At 41.1% G+C, this 23,177-nt stretch overlaps 1 protein-coding gene across 1 annotated transcript; it reads left to right on the top strand.

The window, feature by feature from the left end:
• The first annotated feature begins 21,324 nt into the window (after positions 1-21,324).
• On the top strand, positions 21,325-22,197 carry OR2H10 (olfactory receptor family 2 subfamily H member 10). The gene is given in 1 exon segment (NM_001388805.1): positions 21,325-22,197. A coding segment is annotated over 1 exon segment (873 nt).
• The last annotated feature ends 980 nt before the right edge of the window (positions 22,198-23,177 follow it).

Below are 23,177 nucleotides of genomic sequence, written 5' to 3'. Positions count from 1 at the left end.
GACCAGCATGCACTCAGAACCAGTGGAATACTGTGCTGGTTCATTCTGTGATATTATATTGACTCTTCATTCCCACTCTGCTCCCCTTTTATCTCACTTATGTTTTGGTGGTCAGTGTTGGGGCTTTCTACAAGTATCTCTGGTTTATATAAATTTTGGACTGAGCATCTTCTAACATACAGAACTAAGAACCAAGAGGATCACCCTCTAGGACCCTTGAGGTAGACTAGCTTATCCTTCCACTACAACTTTTTTCAACACCACCATCTCCCCATCCCCCCTGCCTTTTTTTTTTCTCGCTTCTCTCTTTCTTTTTAATTTTCTTTTTTTACTCCTTACTTTTCCTTTTTTCTCTTTTTTTTTCCTCTTTCCTTTTTGTTTCTTCTTCTTTAAGATTCCTGGCCTTTTGTTTTTTACTACTTTGTTTTAAATTTTGTTTTTCACTTCAGTGGTCTTTTGCTTTATTTTGTTCTAATCTTTGATTTCAATTTCTGGTCTCTGACCTTGTCAAAAATATCTAGGGTAAAATTTACTTACATCATGGTTGAGATTCTTGACTCAGCCCACTCATACAACCACTCTGCACTGACCAAAATGAGTAGAAAGAAAAACTCACCACAAAAGAAAGAAGTAGAAATAGTACTCTCTGCCACAGAGTTACAGAATATGGATTACAATTCCATGCCAGAAAGCCAATTCAGAAGCACAATTATAAAGCTACTGGTGGCTCTGGAAAAAAGCATAAAGGACTCTAGAGACATCGTTACTGCAGAATTTAGATCTAATCAGTCTGATATTAAAATTCAGTTACATGAGAAACAATCCAAACTGGAAGTCCTAACGATCAGAGTTAATGAGGTGGAAGAAAGAGTGAGTGACATAGATGACAAGTTGATGGCAAGGAAGGAAGCTGAGGAAAAAAAAAGAGAAAAAATTAAGAGACCCATGAGGAAAGGTTAAAGAAATAAATGAGAGCCTCAGAAGGAAAAATCTACGTATAATTGAGGTTGCAGAAAACACCAAGAGAGACAGAGGGCCAGAAAGCATATTTGAACAAATCATATCTGAGAATTTCCCAAATTTGAAGAGGGAAACAGGCATTCAGATCCAAGAGATAGAGTGGTCTCCCCCCAAAAAATCAATAAAAACTATTCAACACCTCGACATTTAATAGTGAAAATTGGAAATTCCAAAGTTAAAGAGAAAATCCTTAAAGCAGGGGCATCCCTGAGTGGCTCAGCGCTTTGGCTCCTGCCTTCGGCACAGGGCATAATCCTGGAGTCCTGGGATTGAGTCCCACTCAGGTTCCCTGGACAAAAGCTGCTTCTCCCTCTGCCTGTGTTCTCTCTCTCTCTCTCTCTCTCTCTGTGTGTGTGTGTGTGTGTGTCATGAATAAATAAATAAAATCTTTTAAAAAAAGAAAAACATTCTTAAAGTAATGAGAGACAAGAGATTCTTAACTTATATAGGGAGAAATATCAGGTTAATAGAAGACCTCTCCACAGAGACCTGGCAGGCCAGAAAGGGCTGGCAGGATATATTCAGGGTCCTACATGAGAAGAACATGCAGCCAAGAATACTCTATACAGCAAGGCTCTCATTCAGAATAGAAGGAGAGATAAAGAGCTTCCAAGATAGGCATAAACTGAAAGAACATGTGACCACCAAACCAGCTTTGCAAGAAATACTAAGGGGGCCCCTGTAAAAGAAAGAGGAAGCCTAAGGAAATAATCCAAAAAAAACAGGGACTGAATAGGTATTACAATGATGCTAAATTGATATTTTTTTTAATTTATGATAGTTACAGAGAGAGAGGGAGGCAGAGACACAGGCAGAGGGAGAAGCAGGCTCCATGCACTGGGAGCCCGATGTGGGATTCGATCCCGGGTCTCCGGGATCACGCCCTGGGCCAAAGGCAGGCGCCAAACTGCTGCGCCACCCAGGGATCCCCAATTCATATTTTTTCAATAGTTACTCAGAAAGTGATTGGGCTAAATGATCCCATGCAGGTTTGGGACTGAATAAAAAAGCAAGACCCATCTATTTGCTGTCTACAAGAGACTCATTTTAGACCTAAGAACACTTACAGCCTGAAAGTGAAAGGCTGCAGAACCATTACCATTCAAATGGTCCTCAAAAGAAAGCAGGGGTTCCAATCCTCATATCAGATAAATTAAAGTTTATCCCAAAGACTGTAGTAAGAGATGAAGAGGGACACTGTATAATACTTAAAGGGCCTATCCAACAAGAAGACCTAACAATCATGAATATTTATGCACCTAATGTGGGAGCTACTAAGTATATCTATCAATCAATTAATAACCAAAGTATAGACATACCTAGATAATAATACACTAATAGTAGGAGACTTCAACATGGCACCTTCTGCAAATGACAGATATCTAAGCACAACATCTCCAAAGAAACAAGAGCTTTAAATGATACACTGGACGAGATGGATTTCACAGATATCTACAGAACTATACATCCAAACTCAACTGAATACACATTCGTCTCAAGTGCACATGGAACTTTCTCCAGAATAGACCACATGCTGGGTCAAAAATTGCGTCTCTACTGACATGTAGGGTTGTCCCCTACATATTTTCAGACAATAACACTTTAAAACTAGAACTCAATCACAAGAAGATTTTTTTAAGATTTTATTTATTTATTCATGAGAGACAGAGAGAGGCAGAGACACAGGCAGAGGGAGAAGCTGGCTTCATTCAGGGAGCCTGACAGGGGACTCAATCCCAGGACTCCAGGATAATGCCCTGGGCCAAAGGCAGGCGCTACACAGCTGAGCCACCCAGGGATCCCGAATGACAAGAAGATATTTGGAAGAAACTCAAACACATGGAGGTTAAAGAGCATCTGGCCAAAAGATGAAAAGGTCAACCAGGAAACTAGAGAAGAATTAAAAAGATTCATGTAAACTAATGAAAATGAAGATACAACCATTCAAAATATTTGGGATACAGCAAAAGCAGTCACAAGAGGGAAATACATAGCAATGCAAGCATCCCTCAAAAAATTGGAAAAAATTCAAGTACACGAGCTAGACTTGCACCTAAAGAAATTGGAGAAAGAACAGCAAGTAAAACTTAAACCAAGCAGAAGAAGAGGGTTAATAAAGATTTGAGCAGAACTCAATGAAATAGAGACCAGAAGAACTGTGGAACAGATCAACAAAACCAGGAGCTGGTTCTTTGAAAGAATTCATAAGATAGATAAACCCATAGCCAGCCTTATTAAAATCAAGAGAAAAGACTCAAATTAATAAAAACATGAATGAAAGATGAGAGATCACATCCAATACTAAGGAAATACAACAATATTAAAAACATATTATAAGCAGCTATACACCAATAAATTAGGGAATCTAGAAGAAATGGATCCATTTCTGGAAAACCACAAATTACCAAACCTGAAACAGGAATAAATAGAAACCTGAGCAGGCCAATAACCAGGGAAGAAATTGAAGCGTCATCAAATACCTCCCAAGACACAAAAGTCCAGGACCAGAGGCCTTCCTATGGGAATTCTATCAACTATTTAAAGAAGAAATAATACATATTCTACTAAAACTCTTCCAAAGGATAGAAAGCGAAAGAATACTTCCAAACTCGTTCTATGAGGCCAGCATCATCTTAATTCCAAAACCGGACAAAGACTCCACCAAAAAGAATTATAGACCAATATCCCTGATGAACACAGATGCAATATTCTCAAAACTATACTAGCCAAAATACATTAAAAAGATTATTCACCATGACCAAGTTGGATTTATCCCCAGGATGCAAGGCTAGTTAAACATTCATAAAACAATCAATGTGATAATCCTATCAATAAGAGAAAACAAAACAAAACAAACAACAACAAAAAAACGAAAACAAGAGAAAAAATAAGAACCATATGGTCCTCTAAATAGATGCAGAGAAAGCATTTGACAAAATACAGCATCCATTCCTGATCAAAACACTTCTGAGTGTAGGGTTAGAGGGAACATTACTCAGCATCTTAAAAGTCATCTATGAAAAGCTACAGCAAATATCATTCTCTCTCTTTTTTAAAAAATAAATTTATTTTTTATTGGTGTTCAATTTGATAACATACAGAATAACATGCAGTGCTCATCCCATCAACTGCCCCCCTCAATGCCTGTCACACAATCACCCCCACCCCCCGCCCTCCTCCCCTTCCACCACCCCTAGTTCGTTTCCCAGAGTTAGGAGTCCTCATGTTCTGTCTCCCTTTCTGATATTTCCCACACATTTCTGCTCCCTTACCTTCTATTCCCTTTCACTATTATTTATATTCCCAAATGAATGAGACAATATAATGTTTGTCCTTCTCCAATCGGCTCATTTCACTTAGCATAATACCTTCCAGTTCCATCCACATTGAAGCAAATGATGGGTATTTGTCGTTTCTAATGGCTGAGGGATATTCTATTGTATAAATAAACCACATCTTCTTTATCCATTCACCGAGGCTCCTTCCACAGTTTGGCTATTGTGGACATTGCTGCTATAAACATCGGGGTGCAGGTGTGGCATTTCATTGCATCTGAATCTTTGGGGTAAATCCCCAACAGTGCAATTGCTGGGTCGTAGGGCAGGTCTCTTTGAGGAACCTCCACACAGTTTTCCAGAGTGGCTGCACCAGTTCACATTCCCAAGAAGGTTCCCTTTTCTCCGCATCCTCTCCAACATTTGTAGCTTCCTGCCTTGTTAATTTTCCCCATTCTCACTGGTGTGAGGTGGCATCTCATTGTGGTTTCGATTTGTATTTGCCTGAAGGCAAGTGATGCAGAGCATTATCTCATGTGCGTGTTGGCCATGTCTATGTCTTCCTCTGTGAGATTTCTGTTCATGTCTTTTGCCCATTTCATGATTGGATTGTTTGTTTCTATGGTGTTGAGTTTAATAAGTTCTTTATGGATCTTGGATACTAGTTCTTTATCTGATACGTCATTTGCAAATATAAACTCCCATTCTGTAGGTTGTCTTTGAGTTTTGTTGACTGTATCCTTTGCTGTGCAAAAGCTTCTTATCTTGATGAAGTCCCAATAGTTCATTTTTGCTTTTGTTTCTTTTGCCTTCGTGGATGTATCTTGCAAGAAGTTACTGTGGCAGAGTTCAAAAAGGGTGTTGCCTGTGTTCTCCTCTAGGATTTTGATGGAATCTTGTCTCACATTTAGATCTTTCATCCATTTTGAATTTATCTTTGTGTATGGTGCAAGAGAGTGGTCTAGTTTCATTCTTCTGCATGTGGATGTTCAATTTTCCAGCACCATTTATTGAAGAGACTTTCTTCCAGTGGATAGTCTTTCCTCCTTTGTCAAACATTAGTTGACCATAAAGTTGAGGTTCCACTTCTGGATTCTCTATTCTGTTCCATTGATCTATGTGTCTGGTTTTGTGCCAGGACCACACTGTCTTGATGACCACAGCTTTGTAGTACAACCTGAAATCTGTCATTGTGATGCCCTCCAGCTATGGTTTTCTTTTTTAAAATTCCCCTGGCTATTCGGGGTCTTTTCTGATTCCACACAAATCTGAAAATAATTTGTTCTAACTCTCTGAAGAAAGTCCATGGTGTTTTGATAGGGATTGCATTAAACGTATAAATTGCCCTGGGTAACACTGACATTTTCATAATATTAATTCTGCTTTAATTAATTTAAACAGCTTTAGTAGAATAGGTATGGTTTCTTCTTTAAACGTTTGATAGAATTCCCCTGGGAAGCCATCTGGCCCTGGACTTTTGTGTCTTGGGAGTTTTTGGATGACTGCTTAAATTTCCTCCCTGGTTATTGGCCTGTTCAGGTTTTCTATTTCTTGTTCCAGTTTTGGTAGTTTGTGGCTTTCCAGGAATGCGTCCATTTTTTCTAGATTGCCTAATTTATTGGCGTATAGATGTTCATAATATGTTTTTAAAATTGTTTCTATTTCCTTGGTGTTGGTAGTGATCTCTCCTTTCTCATTCATGATTTTATTAATTTGAGTCTTCTCTCTCTTCTTTTTAATAAGGTTGGCTAATGGTTTATCTATCTTATTAATTCTTTCAAAGAACCAACTCTTGGTTTTGTCGATCTGTTCCACAGTTCTTCTGGTCTCAATTTCGTTGAGTTCTGCTCGAATCTTTATTAACTCTCTTCTTCTGCTGGGTGTAGGATCAATCTGCTGTTTTTTCTCTAGCTCCTTTATGTGCAAGGTTAGCTTTTGTATTTGAGTTCTTTCCAGTTTTTGGATGGATGCTTCTATTGCGATGTATTTCCCCCTCAGGACTGCTTTGCTGCATCCCAAAGATTTTGAACGGTTGTATTTTCATTCTCATTAATTTCCATGAATCTTTTTAATTCTTCCTTAATTTCCTGGTTGACAATTTCATCTTTTAGCAGGATGGTCCTTAACCTCCACATGTTTGAAGTCCTTCCAAACTTCTTGTTGTGATTTAGTTTTAATTTCAAGGCATTATGGTCTGAGAATATGCAGGGGACGATCCCAATCTTTTGTTATCAGTTCAGACCTGATTTGTGATCCAGTATGTGGTCTATTCTGGAGAAAGTTCCATGTGCACTTGAGAAGAATGTGTATTCAGTTGAGTTTGGATGTAAAGTTCTGTAGATATCTGTGAAATCCATCTGGTCCAGTGTATCATTTAAAGCTCTCCCTTCTTTGGAGATGTTGTGCTTAGAAGACCTATCAAGTGTAGTAAGCGCTAGATTGAAGTCACCAAGCATAAGTGTATTATTATCTAAGTATATCTTAACTTTGTTTATTAATTGATTGATATATTTGGCAACTCCCACATTCGGGGCATATATATTGAGGATAGTTAAGTCCTCTTATTGGATAGATCCTTTAAGTATGATATAGTGTCTCTCTTCATCTCTCACTACAGTCTTCCGGGTAAATTTTAGTTTATCTGATATAAGGATGGCTACCCCTGCTTTCTTTTGAGGACCATTTGAATGGTAAATGGTTCTCCAACCTTTTATTTTCAGGCTATAGGTGTCCTTCTGTCAAAAATGAGTCTCTTGTAGACAGCAAGTAGATGGGTCCTGCTTTTTTATCTAGTCTGACAGCCTGTGCCTTTTGATGGGGTCATTAAGCCCGTTCACGTTCAGAGTTACTATTGAAAGATATGAGTTTAGTGTCATCATGAACTGAAGTTCCTGTTTTTGGGGATTGTTCCACTGAACTTCTTCTTAAGGGGGAATTTTAAGAGTCCCCCTTAAAATTTCTTGCATATCTGGTTTGGAGGTCACATATTCTTTCAGTTCCTGCCTGTCTTGGAAGCTCTTTATCTCTCCTTCCATGATGAATGAGAGCCTTGCTGCATAAAGTATTCTTGGTTGCATGTTTTTCTCTTTTACGACCTTGAATATATCCCACCAGCCCTCTCTCTCCTGCCAGGTCTCTGTGGAGAGGTCTGCTGTTACCCTAGTACTCCTCCCCATAAAAGTCAGGGATTTCTTGTCTCTTGCTGCTCTAAGGACCTTATCTTTATCTTTGGAATTTGGAAGCTTAACTATTAAAAGGAGAAAAATAGAGGAGAGAAAGAAGGAAAGAAAAGAGAAAAAGAAAAAAGGAAGAAAAAAAGAAGAAAAAGAGAAAGAAAAAGAAAGAAAGGAGAAAAGGGGTGGGGGAAGCAAACAGAAATCAAAAAGAAAAAGAAAAAGAAAAAGAAAAAGAAAAAGAAAAAGAAAAAACAGGGGAGTATCTTCTGATTCTGTATACTTTAAGTCCCTTGACTTCCCCTGGAACTTGTGCCTCTAGCTGGTCTTCTGGGGGAGGGCCCTGTTGCGCTGATTTTCAGGTGTCAGCACTTGGGGGAGCTGCTCAGCCCCCTGCCTGGTGCAGAGCTCAGTGAGGGTTGTTTACCCCGTGAGGCCCCAGGAGGAACAACAACAGTAGAGGCGGCCAGCTCTGCAGCCCTGGAGTCAGCTCCCACAGTAACTCCGGAGCTATCAGTCTCAGGGCCTGGATGCCCAGGGGGCGGGCCGCTGATCTGCTAAGCTTGGGGCAGTAGCGGCCTTGCTGTCCTGTGCCCTCCTGGCCTCTGCCTGTCCCAGGGGGAGGTCGGACCTTGGGCTGTGTCCCGGCACCCTGTGCTCAGTGGCCTGCGCTGTTGGATTTGCGCTCCCGGCCGGGCAGCCCCCTCTCCAAACAGAGCCTCTGCCCGAGCCCCTCCGAACTGTTCCCGGGTCCCGTCGTGCATGCTGCAGCCCTTAGGGAGCTCGGCGCACTCTCCCCAGGGCGCAGGTGTCTGTTAGTGTCCCAGGGAGCTTGAGGGCATCCCCGCCCTCCTGGGGTCCTGCTCCAACTCCCTGCGGGCGCCTTCCCACCCGGGAAGATTGGTAAAGATCCTGCTTCTCCAGAATGGGGCTCTCCTGTCCTGGGGACACTCGCCCCGGCCTTAGCCCGGCTCCTCCCGGGGCCCCTCCCTTTGGATGACTTTTGTTTCTTTATTTCTTTTCCCCCCGTCTTCCTACCTTGATTGAAGCCTGAACTCTTTTCACTGTAGCATTCCAACTGTTCTCTTTAAATCTCAGGCCAAAATCGTAGATTTTCAGGATGATTTGAACGTTATCGAGGTCATTTGGTGGGGACAGGTGACTTGGGGACCCTAGTCTTCCGCCATCTTGCCCCTCCTCGCAAATATCATTCTCAATGGGGAAACACTGGGAGCCTTTCCACTAACATCAGGAACAGGACAGGAATGTCCACTCTCACCACTGCTATTCAACATAGTAGAAGACGTCCTAGCCTCAGTATTGAGGCAACAAAAAGAAATAAAAGGCATTCAAATTGGCAAAGATGAAGTCAAGCTCTCCCTCTCTGTAGATGACATGATATTGTACCTAGAAAACCCAAAAGCCTCCACCCCAAGATTGCTACAACTCATACCGCAATTCGGTTGTGTGGCAGGATACAAAATCAATGCCCAGGAATCAGTGGCATTTCTAGACACTAACAGTGAGACTGAAGAAAGAGAAATAAGAAGTCAATCCCATTTACAATTGTACCCAAAAGCATAAAATAGCTAGGAATAAACCTAACCAAAGAGGTAAAGGATATATGCCCTAATAATTACAGAACACTTCTGAAAGAAATGGAGGAAGACACAAAGAGATGGAAAACCATTCCATGCTCATGGATTGGAAGAATTAATATTTTGAAAATGTCAATGCTACCCAGGGCAATTTACACTTTTAATGCAATCTCTATCAAAATACCATGGACTTTCTTTAGAGAGTCGGAACAAATCATCTTAAGAATTGTGTGGAATCAGAAAAGTCCCTGAAAGCCAGGGGAATATTGTAAAAGAAAACCGTGGAGGGTCCTCTAAGTGTTAAAAAAAATAGCTACCCTATGACCCAGCAATTGCACTACTGGGTATTCACCCCAAAGATACAGATGTAGGGAAATGTTGAGACACTTGCACCCCGTTGTTTATAGCAGCAATGACCACAATAGCTGAATTGTGGAAGGATCCTCAATATACATCGAAAGATTAATGGATAAAGAAGATGTGGTCTATGTATACAATGGAATATTACTCAGCCATTAGAAACAAAAAATACCCACCATTTGCTTTGGTGGATGGAACTGGAGTTAATTATGCTGAGTGAAATAAGTCAACCGGAGAAGGACAAACATTATATGGTCTCATTCATTTGGAGAATATAAAAAATAGTGACAGGGAATAAAGGGGAAAGGAGAAAAAATCAGTGGGAAATATCAGAAAGGGAGACAGAATATGAGAGACTCCTAACTGTGGGAAACTAACTAGGGGTGGTGGAAGGGGAGGTGGGTGGGGTGTGGGGGTGAGTGGGTGTCGGGCACTGAGGGGGGCACTTGATGGGATGAGCACTGGGTGTTATTCTATATGTTGGCAAATTGAACACCAATAAGAACAAATTTTTAAAAAATACATAAAAATCCTTTCCTTTCGATCTCAGTGTCTTAAAGATTTTTAAAGATTTTATTTATTTATTCATGAGAGGCACAGAGAGAGAGGCAGAGACACAGGCAGAGGGAGAAGCAGGCTTCATGCAGGGAGCCCAATGTGGAACTCGATTCTGGGTCTCCAGAATCACGCCCTGGTCGGAAGGCAGCACTAAACTGCTGAGCCTCCCAAGCTGCCCTCAGTGTCTTTTCTGAGCATCATTGTCTTTTGTCTATGGGGACGAAAGCACTACATTCTCAATGTAGACATGCAGCAAGAGGAAAGCACAAGGATGGGAGCCAGGCTGAGGACAAGACTCGAAAGAGCAATAGGATGTATTGAGCCTTCTATTGCCAGAATGGGTTCGTGACAAAATAGTCTGAATTAAGCAGCTTGCAAGAGAAGGAGGGAAGTCGTTCATAGTGAACCCCCAAAAGCACCCATCCTTAACCACTCAGAGTGGGCACAGATTAGCACCAGGATGTTAGAGAGCTTGCCACAGAAGACACTCGGTGAAAGGCTAATTTTCACCTGGGAAGAGGTCCCAGTGTCCTCATCAGCAAGTAGAGTCTTCTTGGGATAGGCAGGAAATTTCCAGGGCACTTTGTCTCCCTGATTCTGGCACCAAGATGCTAATAAAAGCAGATTCCTAACCCCAGCGCCTCTTCAACAACCATGGTGTTCTGAAGGTAAGTCCTTCACCCCACTGCTCACACTGGACCAAACCTGGGCTAAACACCATACAATAGATCCTATGAGGAGGAGGTGGGAACCTAGGTGATGCCTTTGGGAATGTCTATGATTTGATAGACTGAGGGAGAAAGGGGACAGGAAAACATTCTAGGCGCATACTCAAAAGGGACTGAGATTAGTATGTGTCTTTTCTGTGGCCAATAGTTCTCTGCATTTTCAGAAACCTCAGAAATCAATATTTGCAGTTAAGGGCAGAATAATCCAGTATTTACTCAGAGTGTCCAATGCCAGGCACTTGTCATAGCATGTCAAAATGTAGCTTAGCCATTGGTCGGAGGACATAGACTACCATCACATATGAATGAAAATGGGGTCAGGCAGGAAATTAGATGAATGTAAATGAAAAGGTAAGATGTATTTATTTTGTTATTAATATTCAATATCAATTTAATTAATATGCTAAAGTAATTAAGATATTAATAGTTTTAAATATTAATAAACAAAAGACTACAGTAGATATATATTGACAATACAAACCGAAAACAGTTGCCGATTCAAGTACTTAGAGGTAGACAGGGAGAGGAATGTTAAGAATCACTAGGTAGCAGCTAAGGGAACATTTTCTTAAATTCCAAGTAGCTGTTGTAAAACCAACTTCTGTAAGTCCTACAAGTGGCAGGAGCCATGTCTTGACCATCTGAGCTGCTGGACAGCATTGGGGGCAGGTGGGAGTGCCTGGACGTGGACCATCAGAGCTTCTGGAGGGCATCGCGGGCAGGTGGGAGCACCTGGACGTGGACCATCAGAGCTGCTGGAAGGCTGGGCGCAGGTGGGAGCACTTGCATGTGCATGTGGACAGGCTCAATGAGGTCAGAAAGCATGTCTGAGGAATTGTCAGAAGTTAGGGAGCATCCAAAGATCCCTGTGCAGGGGGCCCTGGGGGACTGAGTTGTATCATGAAGTCCATGATGTCCACCACAGAAATACTTGTTAGACCCCCAAATGTGAACAAAGTCTAGGTGAGACATTGCTCTTTCCTCAATCATCCTTCCATTGTAACTCTATTTTAGATTTGCCCAGCCTCCCCAAACATATACCCAGATCCTGTATTGTTCATAACCACCTATAACTACAATGAGGGTTTTACATGAATTACCAAGACTGGATAGGTAGAAAGATGGGGCAGGAAAGGCGAGCATTAGGACCAATTTCCTGAAGAGAAAGCACAAAGCCATTGCCTTGGGGTATTGGCAGAGATCCTGTCCAGAGCACAGTCAGTTGGACCAACCAGTGCTGGTTGCATAGGAAAGACTTGTGATGAATGGAGTGAGGTGTCCTTAGCCCCACTGTAACACGGCTCCCTCAAGCAAGACCATCAGGAAAGACACTGAAGTCATGATAACGCCTCATAGCAGCACAGAGTCTCACACAGGGTCACAGGACATCAAAGGCGGTGGTTTAGTCAGCTCTGCCTTATAAACATTTTGAGAATGTCCCTGGGACGATTTTGATATTCAATCACACAAGAAGTTGCAACTTGCAAACAGGTATTATTAGGGAAAAAACACAGCCAACTCTGTGAAGTGAGGGGCAAATGGGACAAGCATGTCTAGTAAATCAACATGCTCCAAGATGAACTAGTCAGGCTAGATGTGGGAAGAGAGTAGCTAAGTGGCTGTTTGCTGCCAACCTATGCCACCATATCAAATAGAAGAGCACTGAGCACGCACTGTCATAAAGTACATCATTAGTTCTCAAAATCATGGTGGCTTCATCAATGATCCCTGGAAATACCACTCAGATTCACTTTAGATGTCAAATTCTGCTCTTTAGGAAAAAGGCAGACATGACTCAGGATGGGTACAAAAGTGAATTTGTTTGGGGTTCCCCCCGCCAGATAGAAAACACAAATTTTGACCTAAAATAACTTAAGCAGAAGCAAATGGGTAGACTTAATTCTAAAGAAAAGGGTAGAAGAATAAAATGACTCTATTTTCCAAAAGATGACAAAGTAGGTGGGTTTTTGTTCAGTTTACCAAGATATAGTCAACATGCATCACAGTATATTACAGCTGTACATCATAATGGTTTGACTTACATATATTATAAAATGATCACACTGATTTCTCATATGGATCCAACAATAAAAAGGAAAAAAAGGGGAAAATTATTTCTTGTTACAAGAACTCTTAGGATCCACTCTTTCAGCAAATTTCATTATACACCATATAGCAGCACCAGAGACCATTATGTATCCAGTGCTTAGTCATTTTATAACTGGAAATTGGTGACTTTTGACCACCTTTCTGCAATGCCCCATACCCCCAACCACAAGTCCAGAGTAACCACAAAACTTTTTCTAGTTTTTTGTTTCTTTTTACATTTCACATATAAGTGAGATCAACAGTATTTGTCTTTCTCTAATTTCACTTAATATAAGATCCTCAGGCCCCATCAATCTTGTTATAAATGACAAGATTTCCTCCTTTGATGGCTTAATAATATTCCACTCATGTCTACATATTGTAAATTCTATTTTTTTAAAACTATTTCATGTGAGTACAGTTGGCACATAATGTTACACTAGTTTCAAGCGTACAACTTGGTGATCTGACAAGTTTATGTGTTGTGTTGTCCTCACCACACGTGTGGCTACCTCTGTCACTGTAGGATACCATTTCATTACCACTGACCATATTCCCTTCAGTTGTATCTTTCAGCCCCACTACTGGAGGCCTGTACCCGCCCCCCCTTCCCTCACTGTGAACACCCTCACCCCACCCCACCCAGCAACCATCGCTGTGTTCTCTGAATTTATAGGTCAGATTCTGCTATTGTTTGTTTATTAGATTTTTCTTAATTCCACATGTGAGTAAAATCATATGATATTTGTCTTTCTCAGTTTGACTTACTTCACTTAGCATAATACCCTTTAGGTTCATCCATGTGGCTGCAAATGGCACAGTGTCATTTTTTTGTCTGTGTAATATTCCATTACACACACACTCACACCTGCACATACCACCTCTTCCTTATTCATTCATCTATCAGTGGACATGGGCTGCTTCCATATCTTGGCTATTGTAAATAATTCTGCAATAAATATAGGGGTCATGTATCCTTTCAAATAAGTGTTTTTGTTTTCCTTGGGTAAATACACAATAGTGGAATTATTGGATCATATGGTATTCCTATTTTTAACTTTTTGAGGTGACTCCTTACTGTTTTCCACGGTGGCTGCGCCAATTTACATTCCCACCAACAGTGTCTAAGGAGGGTTCCCCTTTCTCCACATCCTTGCCAACACTTGTTATTTCTTATGTTGTTGATTTTTGCCTTTCTGACAGGTGTAAAATGATGAGTGATATTGAACATCTTTTCATGTGTCTGTTGGCCATTTATATTTTCCACTTTTGAAAGACTGTCCATTCACTTTTTCTGCCCTTTTAATTGTATCTAATTGTTTTGACATTGAATGGTATAAGTTCTGTATATATTTTGGATATTAACTCTTTATTGACCATACCACTTGCAAATATATTCTCCCATTTAGTAGGTTGCCTTTTAGTTTTATTGATTGTCTCCTTCATTATGCAGAAGCTTTTTATTTTGAGGAAGTACCAAGAGTTTATTTGTATTTTTTTTCCTCAGGAGACACATCTAGAAAAATGTTGTTATGGCTGATGTCAGAGAAGTTACTGCCCATGTTCTCTTCTAGGATTTTTATAGTTTCAGGTGTTACTTTTATTTTTATTTTTTTAAGATTTTATTTATTTAATTGAGAGGGCACAGATGGAAAGGGAGAATCAGACCCTCACTAAGCAGGGAGCCTGATGCTGGGCTCCATCCCAGGACCCTGGGATCAGGACCTGAGCTGAAGGCAGACGCTTAATTGACAGAGCCACCCAGGTGACCCTCAGGTGTTACCTGTAGGTCTTTAACCCAATTTGAGTTTGTTTTTGTGTGTGGTATAAGAAAATGGTCCAGTTTCATTGCTTTGCATGTAGCTGTCTACTCCCAACACTAATTGTTGAAGAGACTGACTTTGTATATTCTTGCCTACTTTGTCAGAGATTAATTGATTATAAAAAATTTGGGTTTATTTCTGAACCTTCTATTCTGTTCCATTGATCTATGGATCTAATTTTGTGCCAGCATAGCACTGTTTATATTACCACAGCCTTGTATTACATCTTGAAATCTGAAATTGTGATACCTCCAGCTTTATTTTTTTCCTTCTCAAGATTCCTTTGGTTATATAGGATCCTTTTTAGTTCCATACAAATTTTAGGATTATTTGTTCTAGCTCTGTGAAAAATCCTGTTGGTATTTTGATAGGGATTGCATTAAATGTACAGATTGCTTTGAGGCATTTTAACAATATTAGTTCTTCTACTTCATGAGGATGGAAAAGTTTTCTGTTTGTGCCATCTTCAATTCCTTTCATCAATTTTTTGCATAGTTTTGAGAGTACAGGTCTTTCACTTCCTTGGTTGTGTTTATTCCTAGATATTGTATTATTTTGGTGCAATCATATACGGAAATGTTTTCTTAATTTCTGTTTCTGGACTTCCTTATTAGTATATAGAAATGCAACCTGTTTCTTTATGTTAATTTTATATCCAACATCTTTACTGAATTCATTTATTACTCCTAGTAGTTTTTGGTGGAGTCTTCAGGATTTTCTATGTATAGTATTATGTCATCTGCAAATAATGATTATTTATTTCCCTCTTTACTAGTATGGATGCCTCTCGTGTCTTTATCTTTTCCAATTTCTGTAGCTAGGATTTCCCGTACTGTTGAGGAAAAGAGATAAGAATGGACATCCTTGTTTTCTCCTGATCTTAAAGGAAAAGCTGTTAGTTTTTCACCACTATGATTTTAGCTATAGATTTTTCATATATGGCTGTAATTATATTGAACTATGTTCCCTCTAAAACCACTTTGTTGAGAGTTTTCATTGTGAATGGCCATTGGATTTTGTAAACACTTTCTCTACATCTTTTGAGATGATCATATGATTTTTATCCTTGTTTTGTTGATGTGGTGTAGGACACTGATTCACTTGTGAATACTGAACCATTTCTTCGGTTTCCTAATACTTTGTTGAGGATTTTTACATCTATGTTCATCAAGGATATTGATCTGTAGTTTACTTTGTGAAGTCTGTCTGATTTTGGTGTCACGGTTAACACTGGCCTCAAAGAATGAATTTGGAAGTTTTTCTTCCTCATTTACTTCTTTGGAATAATTTGAGACAAATAGGCATTAACTCTTCTTTAAATGTTGGTAAAACTCACCTGTGAAGCTATCTAGGACTTTTATTTTTTGGTCGTTTTTTTTTTTTATTACTGATTCAATTTTGTTAGTAGTCATTGGTCTGTTCAGATTTTCTATTTCTACTCAGTTTTGGAAAATTGCATGTTTCTAGGAATTTCTCCATTTTTTTTCTAGGTTGCCCAAATTGTTGGCATGCAATTTTGGATCGGTAATTTGTGGTTTTGACTTGTGTTTCTCTAACAACTAATGAGGTGAGCGTCTTTTCATGTACCTGTTGGTATTTTGTATATTTTTGTTGGAAAAAATTATATTCAAATCCTTTGCTCATCTTTTAGTTAAGTGTGTGTGTGTGTGTGTGTGTGTGTGTGTGTGTGTGTGTGCATTGAGTTGTAGGAGTTCTTTCTATATTCTGGATATTTACCAATTATCAGATACAAGAATTGCCAATATTTTCTCCCATTTCATACGTTGACTTTTCATTTTGTTACTATTTTTTTAGTTTTATGTGTGCTACTTATTTTTTATTATGTTGCTTGTGCTTCATGTATCATATTAAAAAAACATTGCCACCCTATTCAAAAGAAACTATGACAAGGGATTTTTTTCTATTTTTTCCTTTTAATATTTTTATGGTTTCTGACCTTACACTTAATTTTTTAAACCGTTTTGAGTTAACTTTTGTGAGTGATACAAGGGTCTAGTTTCATGCTATTATATACAATCTTAGTAGCATGATTTATTGAAGAAACCATTTTTTGTTTATTAGTTTTTAGACTCCCTCATCAAATATCAGTTGACTACATATGTATGGGTTTATTCTGGGTTCTCTATACCATTCCACTGTATTAGTTAACTATTCTTAGGTTAATACCATACTATTTTGATTACTATGACTTTATAGTATAGCTTCAAATCAGGAATGTAATGTCTCTTGCTTTATTCTTCTTTTTCAAAATTACTTGGCAATTCAGGGTCATTTGTGGTTACAATAAATCTTAAAATTAATTTTTCTACTTCTATAAAAACATCATTGAACTCTTGCTAGGATTCCATTGTACCGATACATGACTTTTTGTGTATTGACATTACAAGAATATTAATTCTTTTAATTCAAAAACACAAAATACCTATCCATTTATTTGTGTATTACACAATTTCTTCCATCAAGGTGTTACAGTTTTTAGAGATTTTTCACCTCTTTGGTTAAGTTTTTCTTAAGTATGTTACTGTTTTGATGACATTGCCATTTATTATGTATATACAACAAAGGGTTAATATCCAAAATATTTGAAGAACTTCTACAACTCAACACCAAAAAAAAAAAAAAATAACCAGTCTGAGTTAAAAATGGAGAGAAAATGTGAACATATATTTTTTTCCAATGAAGACATACAAATGGCCAACAAGCACATGAAAAGATGCTGAACAGAAGATGGCAGAAAAGTAGGGTCCCCAAGTCACCTGTCCCCACCAAATTACCTAGATAACCTTCAAATCATCCTGAAAATCGACGAATTCGGCCTGAGATTTAAAGAGAGAACAGCTGGAATGATACAGTGAGAAGAGTTCATGCTTCTATCAAGGTAGGAAGACCGGGAAAAAGAAATAAAGAAACAAAAGGCCTCCAAGGGGGAGGGGCCCGCGAGGAGCCGGGCTGAGGCCTGGGCGAGTGTCCCCAGGACAGGAGAGCCCCGTCCCGGAGGAGCAGGAGCTGCACCGACCTTCCCGGGCGGAAAGGGGCCCGCAGGGAGCTGGAGCAGGACCCAGGAGGGCGGGGATGCCCTCGGGCTCCCGGGGACACTAACAGACACCTGCGCCCCGGGAGAGTGCGCCGAGCTCCCTAAGGGCTGCAGCGCGCACGGCGGGACCCGGAGCAGCTCGGGGGGCTCGGGCAGAGGAAGAGGCTCCGTGCGGAGGGGGCTGCGCGGTTCCAGGAGCAGCTCGGGGGGGCTCGGGCGGCGGCTCCGCGGAGGGGGCTGCGCGGCCCGGGAGCGCGAATCCACCAGCGCAGGCTCCGGAGCACAGGGCGCCGGGACACAGCCCAGGATCCGGCCTCCCCCGGGACAGGCAGAGGCCGGGAGGGCCCAGGACAGCAAGGACGCTCCTGCCCCAGCTGAGCAGATCAGCGGCCCCGCCCCGGAGCCTCCAGGCCCTGCAGACGGAGTTCCTGCCGGAGCTGAATCCAGGGCTCCAGAGCTGGCCCCGCCACTGGGGCTGTTCCTCCTGGGGCCTCAAGGGGTAAACAACCCCCACTGAGCCCTGCACCAGGCAGGGGCAGAGCAGCTCCCCCAAGTGCTAACACCTGAAAATCAGCACAGCAGGCCCCTCCCCCAGAAGACCAGATAGACGGACAGGGGAAAAACAAATTATTGACCAAGCACCACTGGAAAGTTCCCGGGGAAGTCAATGGATTTACAGTATATAGAATCAGAAGATACTCCCCCTTATTTTATGTTTTTTGATTTCTGTTTGATTCCCCACCCCCCTTTTATTTCTTCTTTCTTTTCTTCCTTTTTTTTCTTTTTTTTTTTTTTCATTCCTTCTTTCTCTTCTCTCTTTTTCTCCTTTTCCCAATACAACTTGTTTTTGGCCACTCTGCACTGAGCAAAATGACTAGAAGGAAAACCTCACCTCAAAAGAAAGAATCAGAAACAGTCCTCTCTCCCACAGAGTTACAAAATCTGGATTACAATTCAATGTCAGAAAGCCAATTCAGAAGCACTATTATACAGCTACTGGTGGCTCTAGAAAAAAGCATAAAGGACTCAAGAGACTTCATGACGACAGAATTTAGATCCAGTCGGGCAGAAATTAAAAATCAATTGAATGAGATGCAATCCAAACTAGAAGTCCTAACGACGAGGGTTAACGAGGTGGAAGAATGAGTGAGTGACATAGAAGACAAGTTGATGGCAAAGAGGGAAACTGAGGAAAAAAGAGACAAACAATTAAAAGACCATGAGGATAGATTAAGGAAAATAAATGCACTTGCTATCAGGGAAATACAATTCAAAACCACAATGAGATACCACCTCACACCAGTGAGAATGGGGAAAATTAACAAGGCAGGAAACAACAAATGCTGGAGAGGATGCGGAGAAAAGGGAACCCTCCTGCACTGTTGGTGGGAATGTGATCTGGTGCAGCCACTCTGGAAAACTGGAGGTTCCTCAAAGAATTAAAAATAAACCTGCCCTACAACCCAGCAATTGCACTGTTGGGGATTTACCCCAAAGATTTAGATGCAGTGAAACGCCAGGACACCTGCACCCCGATGTTTCTAGCAGCAATGTCCACAATAGCCAAACTGTGGAAGGAGCCTCGGTGTCCATCGAGACACGAATGGATAAAGAGGATGTGGTTTATGTATACAATGGAACATTACTCAGCCGTTAGAAACGACAAATACCCACCATTTGCTTCAAGGTGGATGGAACTGGAGGGTATTATGCTGAGTGAAGTAAGTCAATTGGAGAAGGACAGTGTATGTTCTCATTCATTTGGGGAATATAAATAACAGTGAAAGGGAATATAAGGGAAGGGAGAAGAAAAAGTCTCCTAACTCGGGGAAACGAACTGGGGGTGGTGGAAGGGGAGAAGGGTGGGGGGTGGGGCGTGGGGGTGAGTGGGTGATGGGCACTGAGGGGGGCACTTGACGGGATGAGCACTGGGTGTTATTCTGTATGTTTGTAAATTGAACACCAATAAAAAATTAATTTATTTTAAAAAAGGGAAATAAATGACAGCCTGAGGAAGAAAAACCTACATTTAATTGGGGTTCCCGAGGGCGCTGAAAAGGGACAGAGGTCTAGAATATGTATTTGAACAAATCATAGCTGAAAACTTTCCTAATCTGGGAAGGGAAACAGGCATTCAGATCCAGGAAATAGAGAGATCCCCCCCTAAAATCAATCAAAACTGTTCAACAGCTCCACATTTAATAGTTAAGCTTGCAAATTCCAAAGATAAAGAGAAGATCCTTAAAGCAGCAAGAGACAAGAAATCCCTGACTTTTATGGGGAGAACTATTAGGGTAACAGCAGACCTCTCCACAGAGACCTGGCAGGCCAGAAAGGGCTGGCAGGATATATTTAGGGTCCTAAATGAGAAAAACATGCAACCTGTTCTACACGTGTAGAATCTTAAAAATTAAAAAAAAAAGGAACAAACAAATAAAAAATAGAATCCGACCTATAAGTACACAGAACCAACTGATGGTTGCTAGAGGGAGGCAGGTAGGGGAATGGGTAAATTGGGTAAAAGAGAGTGGGTAGTACATGCTTCCTGTTAAGGACTGAATAAGTCATCAACATAAAAGGCAGAGGTAGGGAATACTGTCAATGATATTGTAATAGTGATGTATGGGGACATGTTGGAGCTGCACTTGTGCTGAGCACAGCATAATGTTTGTAAACTTGTTAAATGACTATGTTGTACAGTCTGAAAATAATGTAACATTGTCAACTATACTCAAAATTTTTAAAAAGGGATTTTCATCAACAGATATTGAATTTTGTCAAATATTTATTCCATTTGTAGTGAAATTATTGTATAATTTTTTTCATTGTATTAATGTAATGGATCACACAGATTGATTTGCATATAATAAACCACTATTGCATCAGGGATAAGCTCTGCTTGACCATGGGGCAAGATCCTTTTACTGTGCTGCTGGATTCGGTGTGCCGGCATTTTACTAAGAATTACTTCTATATTCCTCAGGGATATTGGTCTGTCGGTCTCTTTCCTAGTGGTGTCCTTATCTGGAGTTTGTATTAATGTAATACTGCCATTGTTAAATGAGTTTATGGGTGTTCCTTCCTATGATTTCTTTTGGAAGAATTTGAGGAGGTTTGGTGTCATTTTTTGTTATAAATGTTTGGTAAAATTCACCAGTGAAGACCTCTAGTCCCAGGCTTTTCTTTGTTGGGAGGTTTTTTTTTTTTTTATTGCAGATTCACTCTCTAAAATAGTAATTGATCTATTCAGATTTTCTGTCACCTTGATTCAATTTTCGTAGTTTGTATGTTTCTAAAATTTGTCTCCATTTTACCTAAGCTGTCCAGTTTGTTGGCATAGGTTATTCATAGTGACAAGGGTTAGTTTTAAATAGTAACCTACCAGGATCTCCTGTTCTAGGAGTTTGCTAGAATCATCTAAATTTAAATAAAGTAACAGATGAAAATGTCCAAAGGGGGACAGAGATGAAAGAAAAGCCAATAAATGCTTAGAGAAAACATTAACGAAGAAAGGGCAATTTTCTAGGTGGTATTCTAATTGACATGCTGCTCCTTTAGTTCCAGGTGGACGTTGGACAGATGTGCCAATGGCACCGTCCCAGATGGCTTCATCCTCTTGGGTTTCTCGGGTAACCCCAGGCTGGAAATGACCCTGTTTGTGGTTGTGTCTGTGTTTTACACAGTCACCCTCGTGGGCAACAGCACCACCATACTCCTGTGTCACCTGGATCCCCACCTCCACACCCCCATGTACTTCTTCCTCACCCACCCCTCCATCCTGGACCTCTGCTTTACCACCAGCTGCATCCCTCAGATGCTGGTCAATTTCTGGGGTTCAGACAAGACCATAAGCTATCTGGGATGCGCAGCCCAGCTCTACATCTTCCTGGGACTGGGAGCTGCAGAGTGCATGCTGCTGCTGGTCATGGCCTTTGATCGCTACTTGGTGGTGTGCCGCCCTCTGCACTATGCAGTTATTGTGAACCCACCTCTGTGTCACAAGTTGGTATCTCTGGTCTGGGTCAGTGAGGTTTTTGGCACATTGGTGCAGTCTCCCACTACCATGAAACTCCCCTTTTGCCTTCATCACCAGGTTGACGACTTTGTCTGTGAGGTTCCTGCACTGATACGCCTGGCCTGTGGAGACACCCACGTCAATGAGCTCCAGATCTCGGTGATTGGTGTCATCTTCCTGATGGGGACACTGCTGCTCATCCTTGTTTCATACAGCCACATTGCCCAGGCAGTGCTGGCCATCCAGTCCCAGGAAGGCAGGAGCAAGGCCTTCCACACCTGCTCTTCCCACCTGGCAGTCGTCTTTCTCTTCTACTGCAGGGTCACTGCTGTCTACATCCAACCTCGGAGTCACTTTTCAAAGAAGGGAGGGAAGTTCCTAAATCTTTTCTACACCATGGTGACCCCCACTCTCAACCCCCTCATCTATACTTTGAGGAACAAGGACATGAAGGGAGCTTTCAAGAGGCTCTTTGGGAAAGACAGAAGGGCCAGTGAAGAATGAGGGAGAGGCTCAGCCTCACGTGGAGGTCAGCTTCTGTGCAGCTTGTTGGCTCACAGGTATGTGGTATGTCATGCATGAGGACTCTCCACTTCACCTCTAGTGGAGGGACCAATAGCCTGCTTTGTACACATGGTGGACTGACGAAAAGTATATTTGATGCACCTAGCAATGTTATTCTTACACTGAAATGTAGGAGTAGCAGTGGTCCTAGTCAGGCTATCATCAGGAAATAGACACTACTTCCATTATTAAAAAAAAAAAAAGGCATTTATTACAAGAATTGCTAGCTAGATATTGAAGGAAGGAAAAGGCAAAAAGAAGCACCCCTAGCAATAGGGGGACACCAAAAAGGAACAGGAATTTTTTTAAATGATTGCCCAGGGAAGAGTTCTGGGAGCAAGTATTTTCAGACCTCCTACTTCTGAGTCAGGAGCATTGCTGTCTCGGCTGATGTCACTGAGGAAACGCTGGTTTTCCTCACCACCCAATGGAGAATATTCATTCAATTGTTTTTACCTAATATACTGCCCTGAGGATGAAATGAACATGAAAGAAACCAAACAAGAATCAAAGAAGGAAGAACTAGCCTCCTTCCCAATACCAGCCCGCATGCAGCCCACCTGCCTGTATTACACCGTATGCATGAGGCCTAATAGGAAATGAGCCAGCAAAGCAGAAATATGACCCACATACATGCGCCCAGCACCAACCTCACAATACACCCGGGTCACCTGGGTGTGGGTTCAGAGATGTAAGACACTTGCTCCACAATTGGCACATCTCATCACCCTGGACACCACGGAAGGAATCCAGAAAACAAATCTAATCAAGAGGAAGGCACAACCATGGTCATCTTACAGATTACACTCTTGCTTTGAACAAGAGTCTGTGTATGACCAGAATAATGACAAGAAGCAAGTATAGGAGTTCTCATTCTTGAAATATTCTAAAGAAAACAATAATCTCAAAACTGTTACAAT

This window comes from Canis lupus, chromosome 8 (assembly GCF_011100685.1).
Source record: "Canis lupus familiaris isolate Mischka breed German Shepherd chromosome 8, alternate assembly UU_Cfam_GSD_1.0, whole genome shotgun sequence".
NCBI classification, from domain to species: domain Eukaryota; kingdom Metazoa; phylum Chordata; class Mammalia; order Carnivora; family Canidae; genus Canis; species Canis lupus.
This window is presented reverse-complemented; position numbering and strand designations above follow the sequence as displayed.